The 16,821-nt window shown below is 49.0% G+C and overlaps 8 protein-coding genes across 8 annotated transcripts; 5 read left to right on the top strand and 3 right to left on the bottom strand.

Annotated features, from left to right (window-relative positions):
• The first annotated feature begins 60 nt into the window (after window positions 1-60).
• Window positions 61-893, top strand: F5Y00DRAFT_99536 (RING/U-box). The gene is made up of 4 exons (XM_048014429.1): window positions 61-392; window positions 459-490; window positions 551-614; window positions 680-893. The coding sequence occupies exons 1-4, from the start codon at window positions 251-253 to the stop codon at window positions 754-756; spliced, it is 315 nt and encodes a 104-aa protein (XP_047869270.1). The 5' UTR covers window positions 61-250; the 3' UTR covers window positions 757-893.
• Window positions 894-1,268: 375 nt separating this feature from the next.
• On the top strand, window positions 1,269-2,409 carry F5Y00DRAFT_99548 (uncharacterized protein). The gene has a single exon (XM_048014430.1). The coding sequence runs from the start codon at window positions 1,393-1,395 to the stop codon at window positions 2,227-2,229; it is 837 nt and encodes a 278-aa protein (XP_047869269.1). The 5' UTR covers window positions 1,269-1,392; the 3' UTR covers window positions 2,230-2,409.
• Window positions 2,410-3,256: 847 nt separating this feature from the next.
• Window positions 3,257-4,792, top strand: F5Y00DRAFT_224440 (uncharacterized protein). Its single transcript, XM_048006004.1, has 3 exons — window positions 3,257-4,062; window positions 4,113-4,241; window positions 4,310-4,792. The coding sequence occupies exons 1-3, from the start codon at window positions 3,952-3,954 to the stop codon at window positions 4,604-4,606; spliced, it is 537 nt and encodes a 178-aa protein (XP_047869268.1). The 5' UTR covers window positions 3,257-3,951; the 3' UTR covers window positions 4,607-4,792.
• Window positions 4,793-6,200, bottom strand: F5Y00DRAFT_224439 (uncharacterized protein). The gene is made up of 2 exons (XM_048006003.1): window positions 5,573-6,200; window positions 4,793-5,500 (listed from the first exon to the last, which is right to left on the bottom strand). The coding sequence occupies exons 1-2, from the start codon at window positions 5,895-5,897 to the stop codon at window positions 4,965-4,967; spliced, it is 861 nt and encodes a 286-aa protein (XP_047869267.1). The 5' UTR covers window positions 5,898-6,200; the 3' UTR covers window positions 4,793-4,964.
• F5Y00DRAFT_224438 (tRNA synthetases class II (A)-domain-containing protein) lies at window positions 6,201-10,053 on the top strand. Its single transcript, XM_048006002.1, has 6 exons — window positions 6,201-6,550; window positions 6,680-6,852; window positions 6,915-6,925; window positions 6,993-7,017; window positions 7,072-9,480; window positions 9,543-10,053. The coding sequence occupies exons 1-6, from the start codon at window positions 6,223-6,225 to the stop codon at window positions 9,717-9,719; spliced, it is 3,123 nt and encodes a 1,040-aa protein (XP_047869266.1). The 5' UTR covers window positions 6,201-6,222; the 3' UTR covers window positions 9,720-10,053.
• On the bottom strand, window positions 10,054-11,913 carry F5Y00DRAFT_224433 (DUF185-domain-containing protein). The gene has a single exon (XM_048006001.1). It carries the CDS (start codon window positions 11,856-11,858, stop codon window positions 10,326-10,328), a length of 1,533 nt encoding a protein of 510 aa, XP_047869265.1. The 5' UTR covers window positions 11,859-11,913; the 3' UTR covers window positions 10,054-10,325.
• A 91-nt stretch (window positions 11,914-12,004) lies between these two features.
• On the top strand, window positions 12,005-14,166 carry F5Y00DRAFT_99337 (PALP-domain-containing protein). Its single transcript, XM_048014428.1, has one exon. The coding sequence runs from the start codon at window positions 12,285-12,287 to the stop codon at window positions 13,617-13,619; it is 1,335 nt and encodes a 444-aa protein (XP_047869264.1). The 5' UTR covers window positions 12,005-12,284; the 3' UTR covers window positions 13,620-14,166.
• Window positions 14,095-15,181, bottom strand: F5Y00DRAFT_257357 (transcription elongation factor; the record flags this gene model as incomplete). The annotated part of the gene is made up of 3 exons (XM_048010543.1): window positions 14,095-14,103; window positions 14,176-14,937; window positions 15,050-15,181. 3 exons carry the CDS (start codon window positions 15,179-15,181, stop codon window positions 14,095-14,097), a joined length of 903 nt encoding a protein of 300 aa, XP_047869263.1.
• Window positions 15,182-16,821: the final 1,640 nt, after the last annotated feature.

Raw genomic sequence — 16,821 nt, 5'->3', positions numbered from 1 at the left:
CACTAATATCAGGTGTGATGCCGAACAGCCCGACCTATTGCGACTGCGACAAACTGAATGGCATAATTTCATTGATAACTTATGCACGTTCACATATAAAACTACGGTTAATTACATATTTGCACAATAATCCAGCTAATAGATTTAATTGCTGCGGTTGTGTTATAAATAGCACGTAACCAAATAAGACATCACAGAGACGTCCACCACAAATAATACACCGAGCATCTAAACCGAGCAAACCTCCCCAATGAAGGTCAAAATAAAGCAGTGGAACGCGGTTGCAACGTGGAGATGGGATCTTCCAGAAGATGATGTCTGTGGTATTTGTCAAGTCCATTTCGACGGGACATGTCCTACTTGCAAATATCCCGGCGACGATTGCAGCCTTCGTATGTTACCGCATAACTTGTCCTTACCCATCCTATGTAAGGAGGTATCTGGCTAACTTTTCTCAGTATCAGGAAAGTGTGGTCACAATTTTCACATGGTCGGTATTAGGCGAATTCCTTTTTCTGCGAAAATTAAAAGCGCTAACACTATAAAAAAGCATTGTATCATGGAATGGATAAAGCAAGACTCGGCCAAGGGGCAATGCCCAATGTGTCGACAGAGTAGGTTGACCCCTTCCATTCTGTCCTAACAAACAGGCTTGTAGCTAATATATCGCGTTATTCAGAGTTCGAGTGGGAAACAGAAGCAGGAGTAGCTCAACAACCAGCTGAAGATGGTGAGCTAGATCTGAACGACGCCTAGTGATGAGAAGGCATGAGCACTTTTAGACACGTTCCAGTTTCCCTATTATAACTTATGGGTTTAATAAGAGGCTTCTATCCTTAATGTCTTGAGGTTAATAATTTTCTACTTGCGATGGAGTTGGGAAATTTATGAATAGTAAGTCATATTACCTCACATTATTACTTAACATCGCTTATATGTATTCGCCAGGGTATTACCTAGACAAGATCAGCTCTTAATACTAATTAACTAGTTACCTGATATCCAAAAGAGCAGGCCTCGACATATGAGTCTACATATGATAATATCAATGTCTTGACTCTTCTTATACCTGTTTACGCTTAGGTTATATGTACCTAGGTACCTTGGAATTGACTTTTCGGCAAGGACTTCCCGTCCTTGCATAATGGTGTTTAGGTTTCTTACTGGAGCACAAAGCTTCCCTTTCCCCACATAACGATAAGATAGAAGCTACGAATAGCTTAAAGTCAAGCGAACTAAGGCCAGCTGGGTGGATACATACTACCTGGTCAAGGCACATGTACCTTGCACGGCTTGCAGCTTGCATGACACCACCTGCGGTCTTCCGTCACTAAGGTACCTCTGCCCATCAGCAAAAACCCTTGGGCCTTTTCATCTATTACCCTCTAATGCATGGACCTTCGGAGCCATGATGCGCCAGCTTCCTCTTCATCACTTCCATCCGGACTTCTTCTCCGCTCCTCTCGAACAAACAGCCCTCTCCATGACTCTCACAGGCCAGCCTTCAAGATGACGGAACCCCCATCAGAACAACCGCCGATGGCGGACACTTACGACGACCAAGATCACGAGCCGCATCCGTTTGCGCCAATCTTCACCCTCGTGAATAATGCATCGACGCGTACAACCCATCATCCACATGTGCGCTACATCTTCAGCGACGATGACCCAGACATCCTAACACAAGCATTAGCCGAACTTGACGTCGGTGTCGACGGAACCGCCTCCGACCCAGCCTCGTCCAATAGGGCTATGGTATTAGACCTAGCACCCGATCCTACAGGAGGATATAGCGTTGCTTGGGCTTCAAGTTTATCGCCGTCCTGGGCAGTACTAGATGCGCAACTTAGCCAAATAGCAGCACCTTCGTCCGACGCGGAAAGCAATAGCGGTAATGGAGGCGGAGATGGTAGCAGCCGACCTGGTCGCCTTATGCTAAAAATTGAAGGCATAGAAAGCAACAGTCTAGGCTCGGAGGGTGGACTATCTGGAGAGGCAAGCAGACACGGTTCAGGCAGCGGAAGTGGTAGTGGAAGTGGTCAGCATGATCGTGGCCGAGGAGAGATCGAAGACTATACAAACTTGGTGGACAAATTTGATAGGCAGATGACCACGCTTCGGAAAATCGTCGATGCTAGCGAGGAGAGGCAACGGAAGACGGCCGCGGATACCTACGCGATGATGGAACCCACACAAGAAGTAGCAGGTGGGCTCCAACCGACGGATTGAATGCCTTGGAGGAAACCAATATTTATGCAACGCAAAGTCCGAACGATGCCATAAGATTGTCCTTGGGAGGTTTCTTGAATTTATTAGAACGGTGACCGGAATTAAATTTGCATCGTTAGCCTTTCAGGGCTACGGAGAATGATGAACAGGATTACAGAACTGCAGATCGTCGTCTCGATCGGAGGAGTGTTTTGTTATACGGAGCTTAGGGACCGAGGTTAGGACGGTGTGGCTTAAGCCTTGCCGCGGGGATTTTGGTCATGAGCGGTTCTTGAGTTAGTATATGTACTGTTTCTAGCATTATTACGCCTCGTCTGTGGAACAAGTCAGCGAAGCCTTATCTAGACGCTGATATCAGCATGCATCAAACCTCTTACCAGAAGCTGCAGCGTCAGGCCGTCCGGTCCGTTGGTTGGTTTTGTGACTGGTACGTGTGCTATGCACCATATAAGAGTATTATAGTCGCTGAATATCGATTCGCTTTGTCCCAGCTCAGAAAATCTGGCAGCTTACCTCGTACCAAAGCTTACATGGCGTAAAGGATAGGGTGATTATTATATAGTAAGTGCGAGTGGATATGGAGTTTAGGAGTTCTAAAATAGGTCTTAGTACAGCTCTTATTAGCCATTCCACGAGGGGGGATTTGGACAGGTAAATATAGAGTATTATATATAAACTAGTTACATTGTTCCTTGGTTTAGGTAATCTTTAATCTATAGATCATTATTCTATCCTTATCCATTCTCGATATTAGTATTCTTAATTTCTACCTTTTGTCGTGTGTAATGGGCCTCAAAGTGGTTGGAGAGTAGTTTATCGTGAGTGGCTTCACAATTCGTATTCATGTGTTTTTGAGCAACTATACGTAACAGGCTGACAGGTAGGTAAAATTGGTATCACGGCCTCTTGCATCTATCTCTGACAGTCAAGTGTAACTTAATAAATACAATGATTTGATTCGATTGCATTTATTATCATCTTACGTTAATCCGTAATGAGCAAGACTTATTAGTCACCATAGTAAGTAAATACACAGTAACTAGTAGCCCTGAAAGATCTGAGAATCAGCATGCGTGTACGATCAGATCCTCCTTGGCATCCACATTCAATTTCCGTCTCCGTACGTAATGACAAGGTTCACAACCCGGGAAGAAGTCGCCCGTTTGACGGTGCGACCCCATCCCCAACCCCTGGCCTTCATAAACCTCAGCCACCCGGCCAACCACCGCTCATCGTTCGAGACCTCTTTGAAACGCCTATTTGTAACAAAGTCTGCCGCAGATTACGACAACAACGCCATTACGACAACGCCATCATTACTACATGCTACTACTCTCCTACAAAGCACCAGTCTACATACCTAACGTAGGCTCCCTCTTTCGCATTCATTACCTAACACAATCGACAATAATAATAATAACATTATTTATTGTCTATCTGGGCAAAGCAAAAAAGATTCCATTGAAATACAAATCGCCCTGCTCTTTACTTGCGGGAGAAAAAGCTTGGCATTCATTTCTCTTCCCATTCTTTGTTTGCTCCCGTCTCTATTTCTCTTCGGCTGGCCTGGACTGGCGATTGTAGTGCTGCGCATTCTACGGCCGTTGAATTTCCCTTTGATTTTCTTTTCTCCTCTTTTCTTTTCGAGTCTGATTGTATTTTACGCTATTAGAATTCCTCGCATCTTGATACCCGAGGAAGAATAAGAAAGAAAAAGGCACAATGTTCGGAAAGACACGTCTCCCTCCCTACACTCCGTCGGTGAACGACGTGGTGCGCCGTCAATACGTCGAGGATGAGAATGGTCGTTACGTATGGTTTTGGTATACTCGGGTATGTATTTGAACATGGCAGCTCTGAGCATCTTTCTAACACCGTTTCAGACAGGCGTGATTGTCAAATGGTCACTGTTCCTGGGTATCTTGCTCCTACTGATGCTATACCTTGTCCTCGGCCGCATGCATGCCAGGAAGCTCATCCGGCAAGGCAGGAAACCAATGGCCTACCACGGCGTACGTATAATCTTCTATTAATGCCGTCTCATCGGCCGTGGTTGACAACCTAAGCTAACGTATCGTAGTGGCTACTTTCCCGCCAAGAGAGAGGCACCGTCGACCCGCAATATGCTTGGCCGCAAGCTTCCTACACAACCTACCAACAGGGGCCGGGTTACGGAGCTCCTAACTACGGCATGCATCATATGCCTCCTCCCGTCTACGACCCTAACAACCGACCCCCGATGTATGAGGGAGGCCCGCCGCCGATGGGAAGCACTAAGATCGATCCCGTACAGACCGGTGTAGAGCCGGCACGACAACCCGCTGGCGATGACTATGCACCGCCTCCCGGACCGCCACCATCTGCTGCGCAGAGATAGACGGTTGATTAGGGACGGATGAGCACGCGGGCGGTTATGTTATTTAATGTTGGGAAGGGGGGAAATGACTGCATGGAGGACTTGTCCAAATTCATACCCAAACTTGCAGTACGTAGCAAGAAATAGCACTGAATATGACGGATAACTTGTACGATTTGTGTATAGGACAATAATTTCATTATAGCCTACATGGGCACTAAGTGTTGCGTGCTGACAGAATATCCAAATGGTGCCGTTAAGTACGCCGTTTATACGCCCGTAACAAAGGATAAGCACCTGGGTCCCCCTGGTATTGCACCTGCCCGCCAGGGTATCTATAAAATTAGCCAAACTCCGTATACGTATAGTCATAATCCGTTCAGTCCACCTCCATCGCATCCGGGTCGTCATCAGGGGGGAGTCCAGCCCCGTTATGGTTCATAAATCCATTCATAGCAGTCGGCGTACTTGGCGAATTAAACGTGGATGGGACAATGCTCGACGGAGGTGCAGCTTGTTGTTCAAGCTCCTGCCTTTGCTTGTCCCTGGCCCTTTGTCTTGCTTCAATGATAGCTTTCCTCACGCTATCCTGCTCCTCGGGTATAGTCAAGGAGGTGGGCTCCCTGTATAAAACCAATTGCATGCCGGCGATCTCGCCGTCCTTGTTGGCCAGTACTAAGGGCGGGATGCGGTTCTGCATAAGATGCTTCTCAATGTCGGGTATAAAGATGAGGCGGCTGTCGGACTCGGACTCGGTGTCTGAGAGCTCGTCGTCCAGGTTATAGATGTACACCTTGTGTTTCGAGTCGTCAAGCTGCATGCTATCATTCTCGGGAATCTGGGTTAGCAAGGTGCATTCAGCCGGCCTGAGCTGAGGGCTCTCGACTGGGACGTAGAGCTTCTGGCCATTTTGTTCTACCAAAGGAAATGATGTTAGTGACGATGCATTGGCTTATAATTGGCGGGGGATAGATATTAAAAACCTACCGAGATTGAGAAGACTTAGTCTCTTGGATAGTCTTTCATTGTCCTGAGACTCGGCTTTCCTCTTGCGCATCTTGCGCGTTCCTCCGACATTGAGATATTGTTGATTGTGTTGTTGTTGTTGCTGCAACAAATTGGAGCTGGGGGAATCATTGACGTTGGGGTTGGGGTTGGAATTGGGGATAAGAAAGTAGTTCCCATTGATGGAAGCGCCTGGAACAGCGGAAGCAGGCATTGCGGTAGCGGGGAACTGCATAGCTCTAGGATTGGTGTATGGGAAAGCGGAATGCGCAAAGGCGGTCGAGCTAGGCCCTACTTCGATATCCATTAGGTATAGGTATCCGACTATTTTCTTTATCTTTTCCACCCTCTTCTTATCTAGTACATATACCCAATTGACTAACAACGGTAGGGTCGTGCACCGGAGTCGCTCTCTTCGAATAGCCGCGAGGAATCAGCGATAAGGTCTTATGAGCAATCGATTTAATTACCTTGGTATTTGGCAATCAATTCGATAGGACTTTTATGATATGATTCCGAAGTCGCAGGTTGGATTTGGATTGAGTGCGTAGGGGTCGGTACGTATTGTTATAATTATTTTAGGGGTCCAATTGTGGAAGTCTGGGGGGGTTTTTTTTAAGCGTCTAGGCCGAATGAAAATTCAATGCGGCGGACAGTCGCCGTTTATAGGCGGCGCATTATTGAGTCACTCTTGTAGAAGATTCTATCCTTTTTTTACACTTTCGGCCGCAAACAACGTTCTTCGGTCGGTTTCTAATTACTCCACAACGACGAACAAATCCGTATCATCATCTCGCTTACACTTTTATCTTTCTCGATCAAACGCATACCGATCCCGATTCCGATTCTCGACAACGAGAGCATATAACACCGTCGCCACCATGGGGGAGCCCAAGTGGACCGGCGTTGGCGTCCGCAAGACTTTCTTCGAATTCTTCGAGAAGAAAGGGCACACTATAGGTATGCAACGCCACGGCATCACCGCATGTCGCTTTATTACAGCATGCAGATGCATCTAATAATATACTTTCGATATTCCTCTACTAAATCATACATAAAAAAAATACTAATGTTCCTCTTTTTTCCCAGTGCCCTCGTCGTCTGTGGTGCCTCACAATGACCCCACCTTGCTCTTCACCAATGCGGGCATGAACCAGTTCAAGCCCATATTCCTAGGTACTATTTCTAGTTCGGATGAAATGTCCAAGCTGAAGCGTGCTGTCGATACGCAGAAGTGTATACGCGCTGGCGGGAAGCACAATGTATGATACCTCGCGACTCGGCCCTATCAACGTACTTGATTTTAATAACAGAAACTGCATAGGACCTCGACGAGTGAGTTTAATGACGACTTTGCTTGAACGCTATCGAAAGTCTATTTGTATGCTAATCGGAAATCCAGTGTTGGCAAAGACAGTTATCACCATGTAGGCACATACGCCCGTATTCTATCTGTTTGCGTGAACTGACTTGAATCGCAGACATTCTTCGAGATGTTGGGCAACTGGTCCTTTGGCGATTATTTCAAGAAGGAGGCGATAGGATGGTCGTGGGAGCTTCTCACCAAGGTCTATGGATTGGACCCTGAAAGACTCTACGTCACCTATTTCGAAGGCAACCCCGCCATGAACCTCGAACCCGACCTAGAGGCCAAGGAATTGTGGAGATCTGTTGGCGTGCCCGAGGATCATATCCTACCTGGTAACATGAAGGACAATTTCTGGGAGATGGGCGACCAGGGTCCCTGTGGCCCTTGCAGCGAAGTTCACTATGACAAGGTCGGAGGGCGCAATGCCGCACACCTAGTCAACCAAGACGACCCTTTGGTTGTAGAAATCTGGAATAACGTCTTTATCCAATTCGATCGTCAGAAAGATGGCTCGCTCAAGTCTTTACCGGCAAAGCACGTCGACACGGGAATGGGTTTCGAACGATTAGTATCTGCACTTCAGGACAAGAGCTCGAACTACGCAACCGATATTTTCACCCCCCTATTTGATAAAATCCAGGAAGTCACGGGAGCGCGGTCGTACACTGACAAGTACGGCAAAGACGATGTGGATGGCATTGACACCGCTTATCGTGTAGTTGCTGACCATATACGACTACTCACGTTCGCCATATCAGATGGCGCCGCGCCAAACAACGAGGGAAGGGGTTACGTCGTTCGTCGTGTATTGCGGAGAGGTTCACGTTATGCTCGAAAGTATTTCAACGCAGAAATTGGTTCGTTCTTTTCTAAGATCCTACCTGCGCTCGTCGACCAGATGGGCGAACAATTCCCAGAGATCGTTAAGAAGCAGCAAGACATCAAGGAGATACTAGACGAGGAAGAGGAGGCCTTTGCCAGAACGTTGGACCGCGGAGAGAAGCAGTTTGAGAAGTATGCAGCTCAGGCAATCAACAGCGGGACGAAGAAGCTTTCCGGAGCAGATGTTTGGAGATTATACGATACCTTCGGTTTCCCGGAAGATCTAACCAAGCTCATGGCCGAGGAGCGAGGTCTCGAAACTGACGAGGGCGAAATCGCCATTGCTCGAGAGAAGGCCCGAGAGGCTAGCAAGGCTGTAAAGGAAGCAGTGCAGACGTTTGCGAAATTGAACGTCCACCAAATCGCCGAATTAAAGGATAAGTTACAGGTACCTGTTGCGGACGACGAGCCTAAGTTTTTCAAAGGCGACACGACTGGAAAAGTCCAGCTTATCTACACAGGCACCGAATTCATCAAGTCAACTAAGGACCTTCCCCCGAATACCGCCTTCGGTCTTTTACTGGATAGGACCAACTTCTACGCCGAGTCAGGTGGTCAGGTTGCTGACACCGGAAGAATTGTCATCGATGATGTCGCGGAGTTCGAAGTTCATGATGTTCAACAGTTCGGAGGATATATAATTCACAACGGATTCTTAAAGTATGGAGAACTCAAGGCCGGGGATGAGGTTATCTGCGAATATGACGAGCTGAGGAGACAGCCTATTCGCAATAACCACTCTGGCACGCATATCCTTAACCACTCCCTACGAGAAGTACTAGGTGAAGACGTCAACCAAAAAGGCTCGCTAGTCGACCAAGACAAGCTCCGGTTCGACTTCTCGCACAAGGCGGCAGTCAGTCTTCCCGAACTTAAAAAGATCGAGCATTTGTCGAATGAGTATATCCGACAGAACTGCAAGATCTACTCTAAAGACGTCGAGCTCGACTTAGCAAAGAAGATCAACGGCGTTCGTGCCGTTTTCGGTGAGACCTATCCAAACCCGGTCCGAGTGGTATCGGTTGGTATCGATGTCGACATGCTACTCGAAGCACCGGAGAATCCCGAGTGGCGAAAGGTTAGTGTCGAGTTCTGCGGTGGCACGCACGTCGACCAGACTGGTATCATAAAGGATCTAGTGATTGTAGAAGAGAGCGGTATCGCCAAAGGTATTCGCCGTATTGTAGCATACACAGGTGATGCCGCGCACCGTGTGCAACGTGAGGCTGAAGAGTTCTCTAAGCGCATCACTGCTATCGATGCACTGCCGTTTGGCCCCGAAAAGGAGGCCGAAGTTAAGCAGGCCACAGTAGATCTCAACAACCTCGTCGTATCTACCCTGACCAAGGAAGATCTAAAAACTCGATTTTCAAAGGTGGTCAAGGCCGTCGTGGATGAACAAAAGAAACGGCAGAAGGCAGAGAGCAAGACTGCACTCGATACCGTATCCGCCCACTTCGCTAAGGACGAGAATAAAGATGCTAAATACTTTATTGGACACCTGCCAATTTCCGCCAATGCCAAAGCTGTCGCGGACGTCATGAACCACTTCAAGAGCAAGGACAAGGATCGGTCCGTATATATTTTCGGTGGCAGCAAGACTGAGGGAGCTGTTGTACATGGTGTATACGTCGGCACAGTAAGTCGAATTCCCTTCCTTCATTTACCCTAGAGGAGAACACTACTAACATACATGTCTAGCACCTCACATCGCAGGGTGTGACTGCTGAGAAGTGGGCCGCAGCCGTCACCGAAGTCGTCGGCGGCAAATCGGGCGGTAAGGAGCCGACAAGGCAAGGCCAGGGAACAAATGCGGACAAAATCGAAGATGCGGTCGCCGTCGCAGAGAAGTGGCTCGCAGAGAAGCTGAAGATTTGAAGCATCTAAGGTTCCATCTCGCCTACCATATATCGAGCTATATTACATGTAGTTCGACAGACAAAAGCTTGAGAAGTGAAGCCCGGGAACTTCACAATTAGCCGTGGAAGAAAAGAAAAAAGACCGCTCTAAAGAGCGCTAGCTAGGGCTACGATAGGAGACTGCAAGGCTACGTAGAAAAAGTACCACTTCGGATTCTGTGTTTTTCCCCTCGTAAGTCTTGGCTTATGTGGTAACTGGCATGGAGGAATGGGGGAATGTATTAGCTATCATAAGCCTGCATACATATGTATAAACATAGAAGACGCTATATCCCGGGCTAGTATAGAATTACTCATAGAGTTCGTAACGTATTATGCTACTCATTTGTGGTTGTGATATTTGGCGGAGCCGTCATCATGTAACGTATACCTTCCAAGTGTCATGGTTGATTCAACCAGCTATCGGATCTAAGGTATATATACCTATAAGGTACCTACGTGCCATGCTATATGCTATGCCACGAGTCACGAGCCAACATGACTTCTTCACCACACCATACCGCGACGCTCCTGTTCTCATGCTATAGAACATCCAGCATATCAACCAGGCATCTAGGACAGCACATCACACCGTAACCATAACGCTAGCATTTCGATACCAACTTAACAACGGATTCTCCCCGCTGTGCGTTCTCGTATCCTCTATATACGCCCACGACCGCATAAACGCCTCGTGCTCCATAACCCGCGTTAGCTTCCCCGTCAAAGCGCGGTACACGGCCTCCATAACGTGGAAGTCGGTCGGAAATAATATGTCGAAATACCCCTGGTGCACCAGCGGCGTCGACACGGGGACCATGCGCCGCTGGTACCGCGTCTGTACTACCGGCGCGTTGAGCCCGCGCACCGCGTCGGGCAGAGTGTGGAAATCGCTTGTTACTAGGCGGTGCGCGGGGAACGCGCGCTCTAGAATGTCGAAGAATTGCATTAGGCGCGTGGGGATGTACTCCGGGTCGCTGAGGTTGGGAGCGAGCGGTAGTTGCGTCTTGAGCCAGCGGACGCCGCGATTTGTGGGGTACGGGACGCGGTACCGGCCTCCCGTGGCGGCGTGCCGCACGCGTAGGAAGCGCGCTGCGACGGGGTCGAGCACAGGCTCGTAGAACTCGTAGAAATCGCCGTGGCCGTCGATCAGCACGGTGCCCTGGAGGGGCTCTTCGGTGCGCATGTCGTAGCGCAGGACGTCGTGGGCGAAGTTGTCGAAGACCTCCATAGCTAAGAAAAAACAGGGAGAGGGCACGCGGGCGTCCCAGTCGAAAATGGACTTGTTGATGATCTCGACTTTGCTGGCGTGTCCGCGGGAAGCAGCTGTGGCGAGGAGTTGCGAGTTCTGGAGGGCGGCTAGGGACGGCGAGATCTCGATGATTTTGTACTTGGTGCGGTCGTAGACGGTGGGCTCGATGTCCCGGATGTAGTCGAGGATATTAAGCATGAGGGTGCCGCGGCCGGCGCCCATCTCGTAGATGATGAGGTCGTGGTAGGGGTACGTGGTCATCAGGTAGTTGGATAGGAGGTAGCGAGCTATGGCCTCACCGTAGTAAGGGCGGAATAGCTCGGTGGGGGTGTGCCAGAGCTGGCGGGTGTCGTCGGGGCGGCCCTCGCTTTTATCCAGGGCGTCTTCGAATTCCGTATACCTCCGTCCCAGCTCGTCGTGAAAGGCGGGCTCGTCGCGCAAAGAGTTGAAGTCGAAGGGCTCACCGGGGCTGAAGATTACGACTTGCTTGGAAAAGTAGCCGTAGTGGGGGTTGTATAAGCTGTCCTCTATGAAGTCGCGCATGAGCATCTTAACCTTCCGCGGACGTTCCCTTCGTGACCTTAGGTCGTTTGCTGTTACCGTGGGGTACGTCTTATACTCCTCCGACATATCCTCAGGGAACAACTCCGTCCTTTGCTGCCAATGGCTCTCCTTCTCAGGTAGCCCTTTTTTGGCCCCTCTGACTGCACTCCGGGTGGCCATGTGCCGCCTCTGCTGATACTCGCACCGCTGTATTCTTCGGCCATGGTGGAGGCAAGACGACAACGCAGCAAGATTCCTTCTTGACGGACAGGCCGGATGTCGAAATAGCTGGCGGAAGAGCTGGGCCACAAGGGGGGAGTCCATGGTGTGGACTTTGGAGGGTTGGCTGAGGTTCAGGTTTTAGCGCATCGCCGAAGCTTTTTCGAATAGTTGAAGTGGGTTCCACTTTTTAACCTATCCCGCACCGACGTATTTGTACCTAGTACCTTCCATGCACACTTAAAAACCTTGTACGGTATATCGTAAGGTTCCCGACATGGCGTCACTGACGTACGTATTCAGCCCTCTTTAGCTTCTAAACGAGCAAGAAGTCACTTGACAAAAAAATTTAAAAGTTTCACCATTGTCAATTGTGCATAACTAACCAAAAAGTATATTGTTTTATTATTCTTATCTAAGTTAAAATGGGTGTGCTATTGTAGAATCGGGAATCGAAAGCGGGCTGGTCTGGTCAAATATACGAAAGAGGGAACAAAATAAGATACAAATAAGAAAGAATAAAAATAAAAAATGTCTCTAAGCGACCACCCAAAAGCCTACGGCACCGCCGCCGTAGCTGTCGCATTCACCGCTGGAGTCTTCGTCACCCTCGGCTTCAAAGACTTATACCCTGACTTAGAGCGGCGGTTTCAGCAGCGGGGTACACGGCGGATCCAACGCGGCGTCGGTGATACCCGCAGAACAAGTCTATTCTGGGGTGGTCCCGTAGAGCTCAAAGATCACGAAGTACCAGAGACCTTGGTCCCACGCGACGAGGGTGTCAGCGACGGCATTGAGGGGTGCATCGGGCGGACGCCGTTAATCCGGATCCATAGCCTCTCCGAGGCCACAGGACGTACTATCCTAGCTAAGGCCGAGTTCTTAAATGGCGCTGGCAATAGTCCCAAGGACAGGGTTGCGCTTAATATGATCCAAGTCGCTGAAGAGGAAGGATTCCTTAAGCCCGGGCGTGGGGATACCATCTACGAGGGCACGGTGGGCAGTACCGGGATTAGCATTGCGGCGTTGGCACGTGCCAAGGGATACCGCGCGCATATCTGTATGCCAGATGACCAGGCCCGTGAGAAATCAGACCTACTACACCACTTAGGCGCGACAGTCGAGCGCGTTCCCGTGCAGCCTATTACTTCCCCCGAGCATTTCGTGAACCTAGCGCGCCGCCGAGCAGCAGAGCACACAAACTCCAGCGCCGACTCCAGCGTCGGCTTCTTCGCAGACCAATTCGAGTCTCCCTCCAACTGGCAAGCGCATCTCAAAACCACCGGCCCAGAGATTTACGCGCAGACTCGTGGACATATCGACGCCTGGGTAGCGGGTGCTGGTACAGGGGGCACCATATCGGGAGTAGCCAAGTACCTGAAAGAAGAAGCCAAGCTCAAAAAGCTAAAGGTAGTGCTAGCAGATCCGCAGGGCAGCGGGCTATACAACAAGATCCGACACGGAGTCATGTACTCGAGCACGGAGAAGGAGGGCACGCGGCGGCGACAGCAAGTCGACACGATAGTAGAGGGCGTGGGGATCAACAGGATCACGGAGAACTTCGAGGCCGGGCGGGACTTGATCGACACGGCGGTGCGGGTGACGGACGAGCAGGCGTGCAAGATGGCGCGGTGGCTGGTCGAAAACGACGGAATCTTCTGCGGCAGCAGCAGCGCCGTAAACTGCGTTGCCGCCGTCGTCACGGCACTCTCGCTTCCCGAGGGCAGCCAGGTCGTCACCGTGCTATGCGATTCCGGGACGAGACACCTGAGCAAGTTCTGGAAGCAGATCGCGGAGATGGGCCTAGAAGACGAGCCTAAGCCGGATAATCTACTGACTCTACTAGGTATCGAGAAGCCAAGGTGAGGGGGATATCTATTTACGGTACCGGCCGATACAGGCCTAGGTTACAAAGTACATGGGATTACACTACTAGCTTCTTGTTAGGCAAATTCCCAATCAATGCCATTGATCTATGGTACAGCAGGTTGCCTAGCATCTAGGTTAAGCCACTTGGTAGGGAGGAACATATTACGTTGGCAAACAAAGCCAGCCCTCAATCTCGGAACAGCGCAGAGTTAGAAAAAAAATAACGTCTTCCGGCCTGGTCAACGAATAGAATCCTTAACTCCACGCAAACTCAAACGCAACCAATCTCAAAAATAAAGCAACCTGGTCGTCGACCGAATCCGAGACGCCTGCCATGAGACACCTGCCATCTATGATGCCACGGCGCGTAATGCTTATGAACCTCATGCAACTTCATGAGAGACCGTATCCGTGCTGCAATTTGGAAAGGCCAAACCAGGTAAAGATAGGTAGATAAGCCAAGACGTAGTGATCAAGAGAACTGTACCGGATAAGTTAGTACGCGTATTACTCAAGAAAAATACAAGTAGAAACATAAAAGCTCTAAACTTACCTTCCAACGCTTTCCGCAGTTCATACACTCGCAGAAAGTCGTCATCGGTTCATCAGCGCTGCGGGTCTGAGCTTGCGTGTAGCTAACCATCTTCTTCTTGCAGTTGCTGCACTCAAGACTGTCGCTGATACTCTTCTCGGCCATGGGGACCTGGGCCTTTTTCATATTCTCGAGCTCGAGCTCGGCCTCAGCCTTTCGCTGATGGGCAGACATGAGCTCCTTGGAGGTCATGACGACGAAACGTTCGGCGGCAATGGCGCCCGACATGACGTTGCGACCTAGCTCGGCATTGGTTTTGACCTTGAGGTTCTGAAATAAAGACCTTATCTTTTCCTTATACTCCTTAGTCTCGCCCTTGTAGGCCTTAAAAGCGGCGTGCTCGACCTCGATGGCGCGCATGACGACATTGTCCTCGGACTCCCGCGAGCGGTACGCGAGGCCGTTATAGAGAAGCCCGATACAGTTGTCGCGGACCTGGGAGCCGGTGCGGTTGATGTCGACCTTGTCTGTCTTGAAGTTGCGCTTCTCTGAATCACCCTCGTAGGCCTTCTTGCTTCCCGCGAGGGGCTTCGGGGCGGGTGAAGCAGCCTTGGATGCGGGAGACACGGAACCCTTTGGTACTTTGGCGGATTGTAGGCCCTTGGATTTCTTCTCCAACTCAATGCCTTTCTTCCACTTCGCAACTACTTCGGTCGCAATCTTGGCGATGTCCTTGTTCGCATTTCCTCGAAGCTTTCCTACGACAATACCCGCCTTCGTAGTCTAGTATATATTAGTATTGGCGCAAGTAGACAAGACAAATCAAAAAGTACACGGTAGAGGAGGGAATGGAGGGGCAGAACGGAGTAATAGAACAAATTAATCCACGACTTACGCGCAGCATTTCTTCGGTCGGCGAAGCAGATCGTAATGACTCGATAATGCTAATGATAGCAGAAGGAGGCTCATTGGACTGAGCGGCCTTGTGAAGGGCCTTTACGCGCGCATCGAGCTCTCTCTGATCCATGGTGGGCGATTTAGGTGATTTTCGCGTATCGGCGGAATGATGGAAAAGGTGTAAGAATCGGCGGTGATGAGAAAGTATTCGCAGTCGAAATCGGCGACGAGGTGGGGAAGGGGGTAGAGGTGCAGCAAGAGGCCAATGCGGTTTAAGTAGGTATCAAATATCAAAATCGGTTGGCGCAGTACATAGGCCCCGTTGGTATGTGACGTATATGTGAGTAACTTTTTCTTCCAAACACTGGGAAGTTTGTGTGAGCGACCTGAAAAGGTCAAACGAACAGGGCTCCGGAAAAGAGAATGAAAATGTCAAGAATGAAGCTTCTTGAAAAGCCGTTCACGGGTCTCCTTGGGCAGCCGCAACCACCTGCACCGATAAGAGCCTGCGCACAGACCACCGCTACTATATAGCATTCTGCCGGTATTTAGCCGGTCCAGTCGTAAGATTTAGCCTTATCGATATCTAGTCTAAATCCGCATTACGGATTAGATGGGCGGATGGTTAAATTGACATGGCAGTTATACTTTCTTATCTCCGAGTTGGCATTTAGTGTTACTTCGATTATGTCACCTCAATTGCATCAGCACGTGCTTCCTTTCCTCTTTTCAAATCATCCCAACGTCAAGATTACTTCAGCTTAAACAGAAATATGGATATATTACATGCATATTATTGGAACTTAATTTGGGAACCGATCAAGCGTTTTGTTTCGGTTTATTACGTATATGGTAGTTATACGTACCCATCTTTGTATTGACGTTTTATATTCCCTTCTATCTTCCAATGCTTCAATAATGCCAGCATCCGGTGGGAAACAACTCCTTTGCTGCGCAAAGAAGTATGAACCTATCTAAGGCTACACCACTTGTATAGCTTTTGTCTCGACTATCACAGTACTCCTTGGATGAACCTTTAACAGAATGAGGTAAGTAGCCCTGGCCATTGCAACCCCTGACAGGATAATTGCCTATGTACAGAGAATTAAAGCTACCAAGTGAAGCGGAACGATAGACATGACTTGTAAAACTATCACACAGCCCCCAGTCTGTCTCTTCGTAACCAGTTGCCCCTTAGCTCACTTATTTGGTATTGCTACCTCTAGCAATTGATTAGGTGGTCATAGGTAAGAGCATAACCATATACCTAGGAACGGTGAGTAGGTATGCCTAAGTATATTCATTCTTCCTCTACTTAACTCTATTTCTTACGCTGTCCTATTTTCTTCTTCTGCATAGGTAGCAGCTATCCAGGTTGACATGGATACAAAAATTGGTACGTTACCCAGGGTACTAAAAGATCTACGTATCAAACTATCAGGCGCCCCTTGGTTTTCCATAGCAGACATATCAAATCGAAAAGCGATACAAATATCATACGAAGATAAAGAAGGAAATTTAGTTGGCGTCTATTCTCTCAAATACGGGCAGCAACATAACTAGCTAAATGATGGTAAGCTCCTCCCTGAAGAATCTCTCAGATTCCTAGGGTCACCAAATTTTGGTAAATGCAAAGTCCCCTAACCATTCCAAATCACTCTACTATTCCAGAGGATATCTCTCGCGATCCAACTCCATGAGTTCGTCAAAGAAAAAAAAAATAGGGCATTCAAATGCCATCTCAAAGGCTTCCGGACAGAAAGCAGTACA

This window comes from Daldinia vernicosa (genome assembly GCF_022497035.1).
Source record: "Daldinia vernicosa strain CBS 139.73 unplaced genomic scaffold F5Y00scaffold_3, whole genome shotgun sequence".
NCBI lineage: Eukaryota > Fungi > Ascomycota > Sordariomycetes > Xylariales > Hypoxylaceae > Daldinia > Daldinia vernicosa.
The sequence above is the reverse complement of the archived record's forward strand: the minus strand, read 5'-3'. Positions and strand labels throughout refer to the sequence as shown.